Source organism: Crocodylus siamensis, chromosome 6, assembly GCF_052110815.1.
Source record: "Crocodylus siamensis isolate JL-2025a chromosome 6, ASM5211081v1, whole genome shotgun sequence".
Taxonomy (NCBI): Eukaryota; Metazoa; Chordata; order Crocodylia; family Crocodylidae; genus Crocodylus; species Crocodylus siamensis.
In genome coordinates, this window is record NC_143400.1 from 27,121,666 (window position 1) to 27,139,358 (window position 17,693).

General features: G+C 55.6%; 1 protein-coding gene across 3 annotated transcripts in view; it reads left to right on the forward strand.

The window, feature by feature from the left end:
• The window catches only part of SRCAP (Snf2 related CREBBP activator protein), a 34,289-nt gene that overhangs the window by 113 nt on the left and 16,483 nt on the right, over nucleotides 1-17,693 (forward strand). For 2 of the 3 annotated variants that reach the window (XM_090054566.1, XM_090054568.1), the window contains exons 1-17: nucleotides 47-322; nucleotides 2,393-2,466; nucleotides 5,264-5,496; nucleotides 6,122-6,361; nucleotides 7,280-7,465; nucleotides 9,806-9,946; nucleotides 10,423-10,657; nucleotides 10,883-11,166; nucleotides 11,981-12,059; nucleotides 12,147-12,236; nucleotides 13,500-13,643; nucleotides 14,083-14,351; nucleotides 14,506-14,683; nucleotides 15,236-15,372; nucleotides 16,300-16,469; nucleotides 16,544-16,736; nucleotides 17,473-17,609. In XM_090054566.1, the coding sequence (XP_089910692.1) occupies nucleotides 5,452-5,496; nucleotides 6,122-6,361; nucleotides 7,280-7,465; nucleotides 9,806-9,946; nucleotides 10,423-10,657; nucleotides 10,883-11,166; nucleotides 11,981-12,059; nucleotides 12,147-12,236; nucleotides 13,500-13,643; nucleotides 14,083-14,351; nucleotides 14,506-14,683; nucleotides 15,236-15,372; nucleotides 16,300-16,469; nucleotides 16,544-16,736; nucleotides 17,473-17,609 (2,528 nt within the window). In that variant the 5' untranslated portion in view covers nucleotides 47-322; nucleotides 2,393-2,466; nucleotides 5,264-5,451. Of the gene's footprint in view, nucleotides 1-46; nucleotides 323-2,392; nucleotides 2,467-5,263; nucleotides 5,497-6,121; nucleotides 6,362-7,279; nucleotides 7,466-9,805; nucleotides 9,947-10,422; nucleotides 10,658-10,882; nucleotides 11,167-11,980; nucleotides 12,060-12,146; nucleotides 12,237-13,499; nucleotides 13,644-14,082; nucleotides 14,352-14,505; nucleotides 14,684-15,235; nucleotides 15,373-16,299; nucleotides 16,470-16,543; nucleotides 16,737-17,472; nucleotides 17,610-17,693 lie in introns of those variants that run through there. The other variant, XM_090054567.1, reaches the window with a different exon arrangement.

The window sequence follows — 17,693 nt, forward strand, 5'->3', positions numbered from 1 at the left end:
GGCGCGGCGGGCGGGAGGGAGGGAGTGGGGCGGGTTGGGGCCGGGCGGGGGGGGGGCCGGCCCTGAGGAGGAGAAGGCGGAGGTAGTGGCAGCGGCGTCCGCCATTTTGCCGCTGCGGCTCGGCTGGGCTCGGCGCAGCGCGGCGCGGGGGTGGCGGAGGGAGAGGGAGGGGGCGGGGCCGGGGCGGGCGCGGCGGCGGATGGCGGCGGATCCTGCCCGGCGCCGCTGGGGTTGAGGCGGCGGCGGCGGCGGGAGGCGGAGCAGGAGGCCCCTCCTCCCCCTCCCCCCTCTGCCTCCCTCCCTCCTTCCCCCTCCCGCCCAGGTAAGATGGCGGACCCGGCCGGGCCGCCGCGCGGGGCCCCCCTCCCTTTCCGCGAGGGGGCGCGAGGCGCGCGGGGTCACGTGGCCCCCCCCCGCCGCCAACGGCTGGGCTCGCGTCGGCCGCCCCCCCTTCCCCCTGAGGGGCGCCAGGCACGTTGGGGGTCACGTGGCCCCTCCTCGCCCCAGTCCCCCGCCGCCTCGTTCTGGGGTGGGAGGCGGGGTTAAAAGGGAGGGGTCAAAGGGCAGGGGTGTATAGGGAGGTCAGAGGTCACAGGGCATAAAGCTGGGGGTTAAGGGGCAGGGGGTCATTGGGTTGGGGTCAGGGGTCATAGAGGGTGAGGGGAGGTCCGGGGGTTAAAGGGAGTGATGGGGGCCTAGGGGGTTGACAGGTCAGCAGAGGGCATAAAGGGGTCATGGGGTCAAAGGTCAGGCACAGGGATTTGTAGGTTGAGGTAGCACAGGGTGTAAAGGTGGGGGTAAAGGGGCAGGGCTTGGGCTTGGGCTTGGCATCCAAGGGTGAGGGGAGGTCCAGAGGTAATGGTGGGAGGGAAGATGGGTGTTCAGAGGTCATGAGGTGATTGGGGTGGGGGTCAAAGGGCAGAGTGTATGTAGGGAGATCAGGGGTCACAGGGCATAAGTGTGGAGGTTAAGGGGCAGGGGTCATTGTGTTGGGATGTGGGGGGGTGAGGTGTAACAGGTTAAGGGAGCAGTGGGGTCATGGGGTTGGGGTCAGAGGGGATGGGGTGGGAGGTCTTCAGCTTAAGGGGGTGATGGCTTGGGGGTTCAGAGGTCCTGAGGTGGTGGGATTGGGGTCAAAGCGCAGGTGGATGTGGTGGGGGTCAGTGGTTGGTGCAGATAAGCGTGGATGCAGTGGGGGTTCAGGGAGCAAAGGGCATGGGGGGGTAGGATTGGGGGTCTGAGCAGGACTCTCTGTGCAGGTGTGTGATGGGGTGGGGTTGGGTTGAGTCAAAAGGCATAAGGTGATGGTGGGAGAGGTGAGGGCCTAAAAAGGTGTCATGGGATTAGAGGTCAAAAGGCAGGAGTGTGTTTGGGGAAGTGAATGAGGTTGGTTTGAATCAAAGGGTAGGAGTGGGAGTGATGGGTTCAGAGTGTCAAAGGCCACAAGGGGGTGATGGAGTTGGGGTCAACAAACGAGTGTACCTGTGAGTAGGTGGCAAGAGGTGTGTGTGATGCAGGTTGGGTCAGGACAGGAATGGGGGTGAGGGGTCAAAGGTTATTAAGGGAATGATGGGTTGCAGGTCAGGGGGCAGAGATTACAAATGAGACACGGGTGTCAAAGCATGTAAGGGAGTGGTTGGTTAAATGACGGGTGATGGTTGGGGAGTCAAACTGTATAAAGAGGTGATGGGATTTTGAAAGGTGAAGAGTTGAGGGACTGTTGGGGTAAAAGGCAAAAAGCACAGACAAAGGAATGTTAAGAGTCAAGGTTTAAAGGTGAAGGGGGTCTGGTGGGGTTCAGAGTGAAAAGTCAAAGGGGATTTTGAGGGGTTTGGAGGGGTCCAAAGACAAGGAGGTGTCAGGGTTTGAAGGGGTGGAAGCAGAGGAGAGGGCAGGGGTCAAAGGGCAGGACAAGCTTGAGGACATGCATGCTCATGTTGACTTACGGAGTCGGGGAGGGGGTCAGAGGTCAAGATGCCATGGGGTTGGGGGGTGCAGAGGTCACAAAAAACAGGTTGCTGGCAGTTGAATAGATTAGAGATCATGGCAGCTATGGAGTCTCATGAAGCCCACATAGCTGGGGCAGTTGCCTGGAGTTGCATGTGGCAAGGGCAGGGGGTACTCCCAGGGTGGTTCTGGGTCTGGGTTTACCGTCCCTGGCCAGGCTGCCCCAAACAGGTCCCTGTTGTTCCTTGTAGGGAGTGATTTGGTAGCTAGTGCTCAGAACTACCTCCCCCTTGTATGTCCTGTAGCCCAGACGCCTCCCAGAACCAGAGAGATAGGGTTGCCTCAGGCTCACGGTCCAGCTTGTGACGCTGCTGGGAAAGTCAGGGGCACAGACAGGGTCTGACAGTACAGACTGACACCCCCCGTCTGGTCTCTCTTCTCGCAGTCGTGGCGTTCCCCAGGCAGGAGAAACCGTGGCAGCAGAGTCCGAGGAGGAGGAGTTGTCATCAGCACATACAGGTACGGTTCCAGGTTCTCCCTCGCCACCCCAGAGCTAGCTGTATTTCAGCAGCCTGTTTCCACGCCCATAAACATGGCAGGATCTTAGGGCAAGGTGAAACTCAGAAATCAGGCTGAAGGCAGGCATGAGAGAGGACATAATTCTAGGGATTGTATTGTATTTTGACTACATAAAAACACAGCCAGATTGGTTCGAAATTGGACTGAAAGCTGATTGGATGCTGGGGATTCATCCAACTGCATTGGCAGATGTTTGTAGGGATGCTTAGATGTGTGATCACCAGGGATCTTGGGATTTTTAAATAAAACCCCCCCCCCCAAATTCTCTGATTAAAAATCCCAAAGCACATTTTTGGGCAATTAAAATTAAACTCTGAGATATACATAGGTATTAGTTGAGCACAGTGTTTTATTGCTATATTTATAGTTTTAAGATTATTTGGTAGCTTACTAATGCTTCAATCTTTACAATAAAATAAATTTGAAATACTTATTTTGACTGGAGCAGAGCTGGTGGTGGGGAGAGGATGCTGGCTGCCTGCTGCAGAGTCAGGGCTCCCTGCCCTGCCACCGTCCCCCTGGGCCTCTGGGCCAGTGGGCAGGACCTGGCATGGGAGGGTGGGAGCCCCATGCAGGCTGTGCCACCATGGCAAAGCGCCCCCTGCTTACCTGGCCATGGCAGTTCAGAGTTGTGCCTCCCACTGCTGCCAGCAGACAGGGGGCATCTCATCATGGTGGCGCAGCTGGCAAAGGGCTCCTGCTGGCAGCACTGAGCCTTCCCACCGTGCTCTGTTCTCTCACACTGAGTTTCATCCTCTGGAGACCTGAGCCTCCAGCAGGCAGCCCACATCCACCCTCATCATGCTCACAAATCTTGGAGGCCGTGTGCATTCCTGCTCCTGGCCCCATGCACCACCCCAGCTGGGCAGTGTCCCCAGCCCTTTCTACCCAAAGGGAGTTGCTTTCCATGCTTTCTGGCTGCTACATGCATGATCACCTTGCTGTGTGATCACCCTCCTCCCACTCCCTTCAGCCCCAAGTAGCCTTTTGCAGACTGGACCTCTACTAGCCTGCAAGGGGAAACCTGCTGTTTCCCACCCTTTTCTCTTTTAAAGGAGAAAAATCTACATTTTTCCACAGCAGATGGAATCCCTGGTGATCACTCCATAATTGGCATGTGCTCTTGTACATAACACAGGCTATCTCCCCCCACTCCCCAGTTTAACACACATTAAACAGGAAAGTCTAAATAGAGGCTATCTACTTTGCTGCTTGGTTGTAATAGCTGTGATTTTTTTCAGGGGGACGGGACTCCGGAGTCAGTTAATTTTATGGCATTTTGTTGTATTCTAGAACAAATTGTTAATTGTTTTGTTTTTTGTATTAATATCATCTTGATGGGATCCTATGACCCCAGCTGACTTCCTGCCCTTTGGGTGGGTGGCTGGACTCAATCGTCTTCCAAGGTCCCTTCCAGCTTTAACGTTTATAAAATCTATGAAATACTTTGTTAATCAAACTTTTTAGAGTGTTTTTGCTGTCTGGTAGCTCATCCAGCTTTCTCTCCATGTTTTACAGTCCTGCTGATTTCCCTTAGAAATTCTAGATCTATGTTTGAAGACTGTTTTTTAGCTGTTTTAGCTATTGCTCTTCAGTTTTCAGCAGCAGCTAGGGATCAAGCTTCAGTTAAGCAGGAAAGGGGACTGAATCACTTGAAGATGAGATTCTGTCCATGTTTTATAAAGTCATAATTTTTTTGGGAAGAGGGAGGGTTATTTACTGAGGTTTTTTGTTTGCTTTTTAATACTTTGCTTTAAAAAAAAAAATAGTTGGATGCCTTTTAAGCTAAAAATTAAGGTGAAGTGACCCACGAAGGTAATAGTGGGAGGATGAATTTGTCAAGCAGGGGGTCTCAATCTGTTGGCAGGACTTGCAGTAGGACTTGAAATGGATATAGTGAGTTGGTGTCTTATTAGCAGGGGGCAGGGTGTAGGGGTAAGGGGGTCCAGACACCCGGGGTCTCTGGGACAGGAGTGCAGTCTAATGGGTTAGCTTGGTGGGAGTGGTGGTCCTGGGAGCCTGGATGCCTATGTTTTCTCTCATCTTGGAGCATCAACAGAGGTTGGACTTGATGTGTAGAGGCTGTACTTGACTCCCTTATGCCCTGACCTTCCACCCCTACACACACCCCTACCTGATGCCAGTTTTGACAAGTGTCAGAACTCAAACCTGTTTGTCCTGTGTTTGATACTCTGGGCTTGCTGTTTGAGTGGGAGGCAGAATCAGCTGCTGAGAGAGTGAGAGGAGAGTCTTACCCTTTTCTGTGTAAACTTACAGGAGTTTATTTTTAAGGGCTGTCACAAAGTTGGGGGAGAACCCAGGTGTTCTGTCTCTGTGTCTCCTCCTCTCACCCCTTGGAGCCCATTCCCTTTTCAAAGCTGGGTGTAGAAACCGGGCATATCCATGTTTCCAGCCCTCTGTGCTCTAACCAACCAGCCTCGTGGAGTTGGTAAGAGAATCCAGGCTCACAGTCCCCCCTGCTCTTACCTACCAGCCTCCCAGAGCTAGGGATAGAACCCAGGGATCTGGGCCCCGAGGCGCTGTGCTCTTACCCACGAGAAAGCCTTTCAGGCTCCCAGTTTGTCTTGCTTTCACTTCCTACCCTCCAGTCCCCTCCCAGAGAATGCAGGCAACCAGCCCCCCTGTTCTAACTTCCCATCCCACAGCTGGGAGGGAAGCCAGGTGTTCTCCCTCTGGCTATGGCAATTCTTTTCCCCCTACCCCTGTTCCTTGCCAGGTGATTTGCAAACAGGCGGCCCCGAGCGCAGGCTGGGCCGCCAGGGCACCCAGGAGCTGGACAGCTCGTCCCGGCGGCTGGCTGACCAGAATGAGGCCGGTTCCCAGCATGCACTGGAGCAGGACGGCAGCACCGTGGCCACGAGCGAAGCCATCGGGGCCCGAAGTGACAAACAAGGGAGTGGGAAAATGCAGAGCAGTCCTTCGCGGCAGCACCCGGCACTGCACACAGAGGTATAGGGGTACCTGCGGAGTGCTCTGTGTTCATCCTGGCCAACAGGCACCATAATGACCCACCAAGATGCAGATGAGCCCCTATTACAGCTCCCAGAGCTGGGAGGGAACCAGGCATCCAGGGTTCTAGTCCAAGGCCTCGGTTTCTTCCTAGAGCTGGGAGACAACTTGGGCATCTGGGCTCCCAGCCCCCTCTGCTCTCACCTGCCTGACACCGCCCCCCACCCGAGAATCTAGGCTCCCATCACCCCCTGCTCTAACCCATGAAACCCCACTCCCCTCCCAGAGCTGAGGGAAAACCCAAGTGTCCTGTCTCCAAGGTCCACTGGTCTGACCTATCAAAACCCATGCCCTTCCCCATAGCTGCAGGAACACAGGTGTCCTTAGACCTCAGCACCTAGGTTAAGGTCACAAGTGGGTTCCCCTTTAGAACCCAGCAGTGAATTCAGGCATCCTCCAGGCCCTAACCCAGAAGCAGTTCTATTTTTTATAGCCAGCTCCTAGCCAAACAGGACCCCTGACTGTTTCACCCCAGAATTAGTTGCATTGGGGCAAGGGGTTTATAGAGGCAGGTTGTAGAGGGGTGTGCCTGTGACCTGTCATGATCTTGCCCTCCCACCCCCAGACAGCGCCAGACAGAATGACGGGGAGCAACCCAGTGTCACCGGCCTCGTCGGGCTCCCCGGCCTCAAGCGGCAGCGTGTCACCACCCCGCCTAGCCCGTGACGCCCCTCTGGAGGCGGCCCTCGGCTTCGATGTGCCCAAGGCGCCGGGCCGTGGCCTGGCAGCACCCGGGCCCTGCACCGCTGACCCAGGCAGCATGTGGGACAAGACCCATGCCGAGATCGCCGAGCAGGCCAAGCATGTAAGGACCCCACCCAGCCGCACACTCCTTGTTGTCTACTGCCCAGTCCCTCAGCTTCCCTTCTCTGAGTCTGCGTTGCCCACCTCCTCCTTGGTTCTACCCCCAGTCCCACCCCAGTCCCTTCCTGCCCGCATCTGCTCCATACCCATGGATGACTGCAATCCCTCTGGGTTAAGCAAGAGGTTGCTTGGCTTGTATGGAGAGCTGCTGCATACAGTATGCTTGAGGGGGTGGGGGTGGAGGTGGAGGTGGGGGCCGGAGTTTGAACCTCTGACCACATGAAGGAGATCCGAGAGGTCCTCAGGTATGCCAGTGGGGACAGGGCTTACCATGGGGTCATTGGGTGATATGAGGAGGGCCTGGCTTTTCAGGCAGGGGGTGATGTGTACAGTTGTAGTGGGGCACAGGGCCATGTCTCACTGCCAGGTTGCTGGTGGACAGGCCCGTGTCTCAGAGCTGAATCTCTGGGTCTGGTCTATAAGGGGAAAAGGGAGTCAGTACCTTCCTGGTGACACTTCACAAACCCAGAGGATCTTGTTTGTCCCCTCAGGGTCAGCCCAGTCTCTGGATCAGGGTTCAGTAAGGAATCTGTGCCTCTGGTCAGATCTGTGGGGGTTTCACCTCCAACTGCAGTTGTGGAGGAGGGGAGTACGGACCTCATTCATGGGTTTCTGGGACGATTTTAAACCTGTCCTTTGCATTGGTAGGGGCCTTGACTTCTTGCTGGGGTTGGATGTGTTGGGTCTGGAACTCATACGAGCAAGCTTGTTCAGCCCTGCCAACAGGGCTCAGATGCAGCCAGGTCTGGGTGGGACTGGCCACATAATGCCTCTCAGGGTTGGTTTAGACAGAGCTGGACTTGGCGCCATATGCCAAGGACCCAACCCAGCCTCCCCCTGACCTGGCGTGGCCTTACAGGAGGCGGAGATCGAGAACCGCATCGCAGAAATGAAGAAGGAAGGCTTCTGGTCCCTGAGGCGCCTCTCCAAGGTGCCTGAGCCAGCCAGGCCCAAGGGGCACTGGGACTACCTGTGCGAGGAGATGCAGTGGCTCTCAGCCGACTTTGCCCAGGAGCGTCGCTGGAAGAGGGGTGTGGCCAGGAAGGTGAGCTCTGGCCAGGTTGGCCACTCTGTACTTCGGAAGGGCAGGGGAGGCATGGTTATTGGGGGAAGTACCATCCCCTGGACATCATTTTTAATCTTTTGCTCATGGCAGTGTTCAGCCAGAAGCTGAAACCTTAGTTGTAACGTTACCATATTTTTTATGTACAATGCAGCGCCAAATAAATCATGCCCCTTGTTTTTGGTCTGCTTGTTCAGATGGGTAGCAGCTCCACGCCCCTGGGTTGAGTCCAGTGCAACCATGAACCCAGACAAAAGTATTTACTGTATTTCCTTGCATACCCTAGCTTTCCCAGTAAGACCCCCCCACACACACACACCCTCCCCTCCCCAGATGTTTTGGGGAAGACTGAAGGAAGAAAAAATTCCTAGAGTTAAATTGTGTATGAAACCATATCTTTAGTTTGTTCTCCTTTAACTGCTCAGGCTAAGGCTATTTTTAATAGTTTGCCAGCAGAATTGCTCAGCCAAAAGCTGAAACCTTAGCTGCTGCTGAATATTTCACTTCATGGGCAAAGCTAGAATTTGAAAAGAGAAACAATCTGAAGGGCTATGAAGTAAAAGAAGAAACACCACAAGCAGCTAAATTTTTCAACTAAACTTCCAAAAGAATAGTTTGATTAGCAGAAGCCTTAGCAAGAAAAAGAATCATTGGCAATTGGCAGGATTTGAATGGAACATAAGCTGTTCTTTTGAATTCTTCAGTGCTGCCTGATTTTTTTGTAGCAGAGAGGTGGCTCCTCCATTTAAGACACCCAGCTTGCTTTTGCAAAGTTGATGTGGGGGAATGGTATGTATGGTATACGAGGAAATATGATAATTTTGGCTGCTTAGGGGTGTCTCTGCCAGGGTCCCACTGCAGAGCCATCGGAGTGGCTTTGCTATAACATGTTCCCAAACCCAGGTGAGGCCAGAGAGAACAGAGGGCACATCCCTAGCTAGCCATGGCCTCCTTTGTACCTCCAAGCGGGGAACCCTAGCAGTGTGCTTTTGTTGCCTCCTGGGCTGCATGAGTAGCAGCGTTGCCAGCAGATTGAGGGAAGTGATTCTTCTCCTATGTTGGGCATTGGTGAGGCCGCATCTGAAGTCCTGGGTCCAGTTTTGGGCCCCCCCACCACAGAAAGGATGTGGAGAAATTGGAGTCCAGCAGATAGCAGTGAAAATGGTTCGGGGGCTGGGACATATCATTTATGAGGGACAGGCTGGGGGAACTGGGCTTATTTAGTCTGAAGGAGAGAAGACTATGGGGAGATGTTATAGCAGCCTTCAACTCTGTGAAGGGTGGTTTCAAAGAGGATGGAACTAAATTGATCTCACTGGTGTCAGATGACAGAACAAGGAGCAACAGCCTCAAGTTGCAGCAAGAGAAGTTTTTAGATTGGATATAAGGAAAAAACGTTCTCACTCGGAGGGTAGAAAAGCACTGGAACAGGTTACCCAGAGGTGGTGGAAGCTCCATCCTTGGAGGCTTTGAAGACCTGATTAGACAGCCTTGGCTATGATGATCTAGTTGGAGCTGGTCCTGCTTTGAGCAGGTTGTTGGACTAGATGATCTCCTGCAGTCCCTTCCCACCCTGATTTTCTATGATTCTATAATTTTCTATGAGCAGGGGTAGTTTTGGGCAGCCATAGATGCTGTCGAGGTATTTCCCAGTGCCTGAAATCAGCCTCTGTGAGCCCAAGTCTCTCAGCCTGATCTCCCCACTGGTTTTTACAGCCTGGTTATTCTCAGCTGGGGCACCACAGCACCCTGGGGTGCTGTGAAACACTCTCAATGGGCTGTGTGAGCGCTTAGTTGTGCATGTGATTCACAAGAGAAACCTAGAGGCTTCCAGATTTCGTGCACCATAGGGTGAGTCTTCCTGGGGACATAGTGTCCAGGCAGCATGGCTTTTAAGGAAACAATCTGGGTGAGGTACCTGGCACCAGGAACTTCTTGTTACCATATTTTCTGGACACTCTTCACTCTTTAGAAGACTTATTGTGGCACCTAGTCAGCAATGATGCTGGAAGTATTTGGGGTTTTTTTGTTTGTTTGTTTGTTTGTTTTAATATATTTTGCCTTGCAGAAACAAGCGTTAGAAACTGCTGCTGCCATATTTTTTGCATTCTCCAATTTTTAGCTAATGTTTTGGGGAACGGGGCAAGAAATTACAGTATTTTCAGTAATCAAGAAACAAGAGGAAGCTTTTTTTTTTTTTTTCCTGGGGGTGTCCACAGAGGTTAATGAGATTGGAAGTTGCTCACAGGTCTGGCTGCCACCCTGCTTGTGGCTACCACCTTCCCAACCCCATTCCTTTCCCTCTCCCCCTTCCCCTGGCAGGTGGTGCGGATGGTGATCCGACACCACGAGGAGCAGAGGCAGAAGGAGGAGCGGGCCCGGCGGGAAGAGCAGGCCAAGCTGCGGCGCATCGCCTCTTCCATCGCCAAGGAGGTCAAGCAGTTCTGGACAAACGTGGAGAAGGTGGGTGGGGACTCTGGTGGGGGTGGGGTGTCTTTGCAGCAGCTCTGATCCGGGCATGGAGCCCTGACGTGACTGCTCTGATCGGGGCCTGGGGTCTTCATGCCTGGGCCCCTCCCCCCCCAGCCTTGCAGGTGCTCTGACTTGAATTTCAGGGGTTCTCCCAGCTGCCCTAATGACTGGCCCCATGCCCTCATGGCTACTGTGATTGGGGTGTGGGCCCTTTATGCCAGCCCCCACAGTGGTTCTGATCTCATACCTGGCTGCACAATGCTAAACCAGCTTTGATTGGGCTGTGGGACCCTTATGCCCAGGTCCCATGGCCTTCAAGTGGCTCTGGGGCCTAAGGTCTTAACACCCAGCCCTATGGTTGCTCTGATCAGGGTGTGGGGTCCTCCTGGCCACTCTGAAATGCACCAAAGAAGGAAACATGCAGCGCTGAGTGCCCCCAATGAGTAACCGCAACCCTCCACCCCCAGGTGGTGCAGTTCAAGCAGCAGTCGCGCCTGGAAGAGAAGCGCAAGAAGGCGCTGGACCTGCAGCTGGACTTCATCGTGGGCCAGACGGAGAAGTACTCGGACCTACTGAGCCAGAGCCTCAATGAGACCCTGCCTGTGGCCAGCAAAGCCAGCTCATCTTCCCACCCAGGCTCATCCCGCGCTGGCTCAGCTGCCTCAAGCCCCCTGCCCCCTGCCCGCCTCCCTGAGGATGAAGGTGGGGGATCCTGAACTGTCCCTGTCCCCAGCCCCCTCCCCCTGAGCCAGCCAGGGCCCCTTGTTCACATGGGTGCCATGATGCAGCCAGTTCGGGCAAAGCCAGCGGGGGACGGGGCAAGCGGAACAAGGCACAAGGGAAGCCCTGGGGTGGTACCCCCTACAGGGCACAGGCCCCTGCCACACACTTTCAGCCCCCCTCAGCTCAGCTCCTGGCTCCTCCTAGATGGCGACTTCCAACCCCACGAGGAGTCAGATGATGAGGAGACGATCGAGGTAGAGGAGCAGCAGGAAGGCAACGACTCGGAGACACGGCGGCGGGAGATAGAGCTGCTCAAGCAAGAAGGCGAGCTGCCCCTGGAGGAGCTGCTTCAGTCCCTGCCCCCCCAGATCCTGGAGAACTCCTGCAGTCCTGACCCCTCAGTCTCCATCTCCAGTGCCGACGATGGGGACACGGATGAGGATGAGGCCCAGGGGGATACGAATGAGGAAGAGGAGGAGGAAGAGATGGTAGGGAGCACCTCTTCTCCCACCTTGGAGCCTTGCAGTGGCTTGAGGCTTTGGGTAGAGCTGGGAACTATGAGCCAGCTCTGAGGTGGAGCAGATGGGGAATGGCCCAGTGGAATGAGGACCAGCGAGGGGCCCTGTAGCTGCCCTAGAGAGGATAGTCACCTGTCCCAGTGCGTACCTTCTGCCGTTGCCTGAGCCCCTATGGCTCTAACCCCACAGGGCCCCCACCATCTAAGGCATAGGAGAGAACCCAGGTGTCCTGCTTCCTAACCCCCACTCCTACCCCATTCTCACCCCCAAGACTTTGCTCCCCTCCTAGAGAACCCAGGTGTTGAGCCTCCCAGCCTGCTTCCCCCCCCGCAAGAACCACACTCTATCACCAGAGAACCCAGGTGTCTGGACTCCTGCCCTACCTGCTTTCACCCACGAGACCTCGCTCTTACGCCAGAGAACCCAGGTGTCCAGGCTCCTATCCACACTGCTGTTGCCTACCAGACTGCTTCCTTAGCAAAGAACCCAGGCTGCCGGACTTCCAGCTCCCCCTGCTCCCACCAGCACCAGCTCCCCACCCAAGGAACCCAGGTGTCCCTGCTGTCAACCCCCCAAGACCTCAGTCCCCTGACCTCGTCTCTGAGCCAGTGTCTTTGAGTCAGGAGCAGATCCAGGCCTCCTGGACATGACAGGCGCCTGCCCCGTTCCCTGTGTTGAGCCAGGAGCTGTGATACAGCCAGCTCTGAGGTGGAGCAGGTAGGGAACAGTTGAGTGGAACGAGGCACGCCAACCCTGAACTCTTCGTTGTTCGTGTCTATGGCAGGAAAAGCCGAAACCCATGATCCAGAGGAACAAGAAGCCGTGGAAGCCAGATGAGGAGTTCACGGCCAATGAGGATGAAGGTAAGAGCAGGACAGCTCGGCAGAGGGGTGGTGAGGGCAGACCCTGACTGTCTGTGTAGTAACAGCCCCCTCTCCCCATCCTTGCAGCTGAGGATGAGGAGGAGACGATTGATGCTGAGGAGGAGCTGGAAGGGAATGTGGATCACAAGCAGGAGCTCGATGACCTGGCGCGGGAAGGTACTATGGGGATGGGCATGGTAGGGCTGCGGGTGCCTGAGGGACACGGGTCACCTTGTCTCCAATGCTTTCTCTGCTGCAGCTCTGGCTGGGAGCAGCAAGGCATTGTTGGAATGTTTGCCACCATTTCCCAATACACGCACGTGCTAATTGAGGAGCCTGCTGTGGTTTTCCCTCGCACAGGCATGCTGTGACTTCAGCTGTGAGGAATGACTGGAACCAGTTTTTCCACCCATAGATGCACATACTAGATTTTTAGCTGTGAGGGGTAAGACAGTGTGGGAACGTCTGCCATAATTTGTGAGAAGCAAAGGATTATGGGCATGCCTGCTACTATTTGCTCCTCCACCCACGCAAACAGACTATGGTTCTAGCTATGAGGGGTGAGGCATTGTGGGAATACCTCCTTCATTTTCCCCTTCCTCACCCACCAAGGTCTTTGCGCCTTGTAGTTTTTGCCACAGGATTGTTATGTCTCTTTAGAACCAGATCAGACAAGGCCACGTCCGGGCTGGTTTGCCTGGGGACAGTCCTGCCTCAAGCTGCCCAGGGAAGGCTCGCATGCAGCCAGCTCTGAGATGGAACAGTAGGGAGAGGGAACAGCCACATATAATGCTGTGGAGGGATGCCTCGTATGCAGCCAGCTCGGGTGTAGCAGAAAAGAAGGGGAGCATCTCCATATAATGTTGTCAAGGCAGTGTCCAGGTGTGGGCAGCTTTGGAGGAAGCAGGAAGGACAGCTACATGTATAATGTCAAGGGAGGACTTAAATGCAGCCAGCTCTGGGGTGGAGCAAAGGAACATACAACAGTGGAGCAGACAAGAAATGCAACCTCTAAAGGGCCCTGCCATGAGGTGCCAAGGCCTAGGTCACCATGCTGGTTCATCTTTTTGGGCAGGGAGCACTCAAACAGGTCCCCACCTTTCCCCATAGGCTGGGATTTGGTAGCTGGTGCTCAGAGCAACCCCTCGGATGCAACCTGTGGCCTGGCTTTTCCTATGCCGGCTGCGATACAGATCCAGAGGGACATGATGGATGCCCTGCATAGGACCCTTCTGATCACTCTCCCTGGTTCTGGGGGCATCAGACACTGCCACATACCTGGAGTGAAACCTTTAGTCTGCCTTCCCTAAACTAAGCAGCTTGGGCATGTGGTATATGAGACAATACAGTACTTGCAGTGACTCTTCCTGGGGCGGGAGGGGCTGATGGCCAAAGGTGTCTTGGTGCCCCCTGACATATGTCCCTGGGTCTTGGTGCCAGGTGAGCTGCCTGTGGAGGAGCTGCTGGAGAAGTATGCAGGGGCCTATGCCTCAGACTTCGAGCCAGATGCCTCGGAGACCTCCTCGGAGGCCAGCACCTCGGAGTACGAGCAGGAGTCGGATGAGGAGAGCAGCAGCCAGGCTGGTATGGGGGGGGCTGGACCTGGCCCATTTGGAGCAGGGAGATGGGGAGGTTCTGGATGGCTCTATTGGCGGCAGGGGGAGGCAAAGAGAGAGGCCCATTTGGAGCTAAGGGAAGGTGGCACAGGAGTGAACAGGCCTATATGGAGCTGGTACAGGGGTGCCTTGGCTGGACTGTTTTTGTTTGTGGAGGACTTGTCTGCACCAGCTGGGGCTAGATGGGTCCATTTTGCAGGGGAGACTTTGGGGGCCTGAGTCTGGACAGACCCATTTGGTGCCAGGGGTCAGAGTTGGGGCTGGAAGAACTCATATGGGGGGGACCAGGACTAGACAGACCCATTTGAAGAGATGACAGGCTCCCAATGCCCAAAACTTGGAGCAGGGTAGGGGCATACAAGGTCTGGGCACTTCCCTGACACCAGCTGGTCCCACCCCACCCTTAGACTCATCGGCAGAGGAGAGCGAGGAGGAGGAGGAGAGTGAGGAAGAGGAGGAGGAAGAAGAGGCGGCTGCCGCCCCAGAGGAGGTGCAGGCTGGCCAGGAGGAAGACTTCGGTGTGGAGTACCTGTTGCGGGGTGATGAGGAGCGGGGTGGGCAGGGGGCTGACCCCACCACCCCCACCTCCACCCTGGGGCCCAAGAAGGAGATCACTGACATTGCTGCCACGGCTGAAAGCCTCCAGCCTAAGGGCTACACCCTGGCCACCACCCAGGTATACCTGCCCTATCCTGCCCCCCCAGGCCATTCCCCCCAGTCCATGTAGCCAGCTCTGGGGTGGAATAGGGTACCAGGGGAGCCCTGAGGCCAGCACACCCTGAGGGGAGCAGACCTCCAGGCTGTAACCTGCTTCCCATGCAATGGCCCAGGTGAAGACGCCCATCCCTTGCCTGCTGCGGGGCACGCTGCGGGAGTACCAGCACATTGGCCTAGACTGGCTGGTCACCATGTACGAGAAGAAGCTCAACGGCATCCTGGCTGATGAGATGGGACTGGGCAAGACTATCCAAACCATCTCCCTGCTGGCTCACCTGGCCTGCGAGAAGGGTGAGGCCTTGGGGTGGGCACACAGGCTGTGGAACAGGAGGGCTTGAAAAGTAGCTATGTATAGCATTGCAAGGATGGGCTCGGGTGCAACCAGCTCTGGGGTGGAGCAAAAGAGAAGAAGAATGGCTGCACATAACGCTGCCCAGGAAGGTCTTGGTTATGGCCAGCTCTGGAGTGAAGCAAGAGGGGCCCCTCAGAGACCTCTGCACCAGCACTTCTTGTCTTGGGCTTCTCAGTACATCCACGCAGAGTGTAATGGGAGGCTCCTGGATCTTCTAGCATCCCACAGTCCTTTGCCCCATGCTGTCCCCAGTCACTGCAGCTGGACTGGTCATGTGGGGTAGTGCTAAAAAAATCCAGGAGAGTTGTATCCATTCTTCCCCCAGGCTGTGCCAGGGGCTGTGTACGTGTCTGTCAGCTAAAGCTGGAAGGAAGCAGGCCAGGCTGTGGGGTCCCCTGGGTTGTGGGAGGGTGCTGGCGGGCTCTGGGACCCCCTCCCCCTCTGTCTCATTCAGGGCCAGTCCTGACCCATGTGTGGTGTCTCCCCTGCAGGGAGCTGGGGTCCCCACCTCATCATCGTGCCCACCAGTGTCATGCTGAACTGGGAGATGGAGATCAAGCGCTGGTGCCCCAGCTTCAAGATCCTCACCTACTACGGGGCGCAGAAGGAGCGCAAGCTTAAGCGGCAGGTGAGGGGGCTCTTTCTCCCTAGAGATAGGGTGGGGCACAGGGTAAGCTCCATACCCTTCTCTGGTGCTGCCCCATCCTCTTCCTGTGTCTGATCCACTGCTTTGTTTTCTGCTCCATGCTGTGTTCCCAGCCAGGCCAGCTGCTCTGCTCTGTGCCCCCTGCTCCATCTGATGTCCAGCTCTCTGCCCTCTGCTTCTGCTCTGCTTTCTGGCCTGTTACTGTTTTCTACTCCCTACCTGCACTGCTTTCTACCTTTTATGCTCCCTGCCACATCTGCTGTTCTGCTTTGTGTTCTCTACCCTGTGTCCTTGGTTTGAACTATTGCTTTGTTTTCTGCTCCCTCTTCACTGTTCTTGGCCTTATTTGCTTCTCTGCTTTCTGCTCCCTGCACTATGTCCCTGGCTTCACCAATTGTTCTGGGGGGGTTTTTTTGTTTTGTTCCTTACTCCATGTTTTTTGGCTTCATCCATTGCTCTGCTTCCCCCCACCCCATTCTGTCTTCCTGGCCTGGTACATTGCTCTATTTTCTGCATTCTTGTCTCTTTCTGCTTCCTACCTGCTCTGTCCAATCAGTCACTTTGTTTTCTGCTCTCTGACCCTTGTCCTGAGTTCCTGGTTCTCCGCTTTGTGTTCTCTACCTGATATGCTACTCTGCTTTCTGTACTCTGTCTTGTGTGCTTTCTGCTCCTTGCTCTATTTCCCACTGTGTTCCCTGCTTCCTTTCTACTTTGTCACATGCCACTCACTTGCACACACTATCTTTACCATGTATGGCATGCATGGTCTTGGCTGGCCACCCATGCTCTGGGGGAGCCTCCCTCCAGGGAGCACCGACTTCCACCCCAGCCCAGGGGCTGGGTCTCTCCTGGCAGTGTTCAGAACTGTACACTCTTTCCCCCTGCCCCTCCCCTTGCCTGTCTCCCCAGGGCTGGACCAAGCCCAATGCCTTCCACATCTGCATCACATCCTACAAGCTGGTGCTGCAGGACCACCAGGCCTTCCGGCGCAAGAACTGGAAGTACCTCATCCTGGATGAAGCCCAGAACATCAAGAACTTCAAGTCCCAGCGCTGGCAGTCACTCCTCAACTTCAACAGGTGGGTGCCCTTTACCTGGGGAGGTTGGGGGTCGGTCATGGACCCCGGCACTGATCTCTTGATGTCCTCCACAGCCAGCGGCGCCTGCTCCTGACAGGAACGCCCCTGCAGAACAGCCTTATGGAGCTGTGGTCCCTCATGCACTTCCTCATGCCCCACGTCTTCCAGTCCCACCGGGAGTTCAAGGAGTGGTTCTCCAACCCGCTGACAGGCATGATTGAGGGGAGCCAGGAGTACAACGAAAGCCTTGTCAAGAGGCTGCACAAGGTATGGGGCTGGGGGGAGCTGCTCGGGTTCCCCTCCAGGGTTGGGGAGAACCTAGGCATCTGTGCTCCCAGACACCGCTATTCTCCCCTACTAGGGCCTTCCTGGAGAACCCAGGCGTCCGGGCTTTTGGTTTCTTGTTCTCCGATCTATTATGCCCGATTTGATCTCTGGGCTGGGGATAGGATTCAGGTGTCCTGGCTCCCAGCCCCACTCCTCTCCCAAATAACCCAGGTGTCTCGACTCCCAGCTCTCCCTGCTCTAAGACACCAGGCCTCACTCATGTCCTAGAGAACCCAGGTGTCCTGGCTTCCAGTTGAAGGTTTTTATCCCAGTATGTGTGGTTTTAGCTGAGCTGCTCTCACCCACCAGTCTCTTTCCCTTCCCAGACCTAGCCAAGAACCCAGGCATCCAGGTTCCCAGCCTAACCTGCCTATCCCAATATGTCCAGTCCAGGGGGGCGGGAGGGGCGCACTGGGAACCCAGATACCTGGGTTCGCGGGGCTAGTGGGTGGGAGCAGGTAGAGAGTGGAAATCTGAATGCCTGAATTATCTGGGAGGGGAATGAGAACAGGGGAGCTGGGTGCCCAGACATCTGGGTTTTCTAGGAGGGGGTGGGGCTGGCAGGTGGGAGCAGGGTGGGGGGCTGAGAGCCTGGAAATCTGGGTTGCCTGTCACAGCTAGATTGGGGGATCCTCTAGCCGGGTGTCCCTAATACTGATGTGCCCCCCCAACCCAGGTGCTGCGCCCCTTCCTGCTGCGGCGGGTGAAGGTGGACGTGGAGAAGCAGATGCCCAAGAAGTACGAACATGTCATTAAGTGCCGCCTATCCAAGCGCCAGCGCTTCCTCTATGACGACTTCATGGCCCAGGCCACGTGAGTGCAGGGGCCGGACGCCTGTGTTCTCTGGGAGGGCAGTGCGGCTTGGGGGACGGGAGCTTGGATTCTACAGCCCTGCTG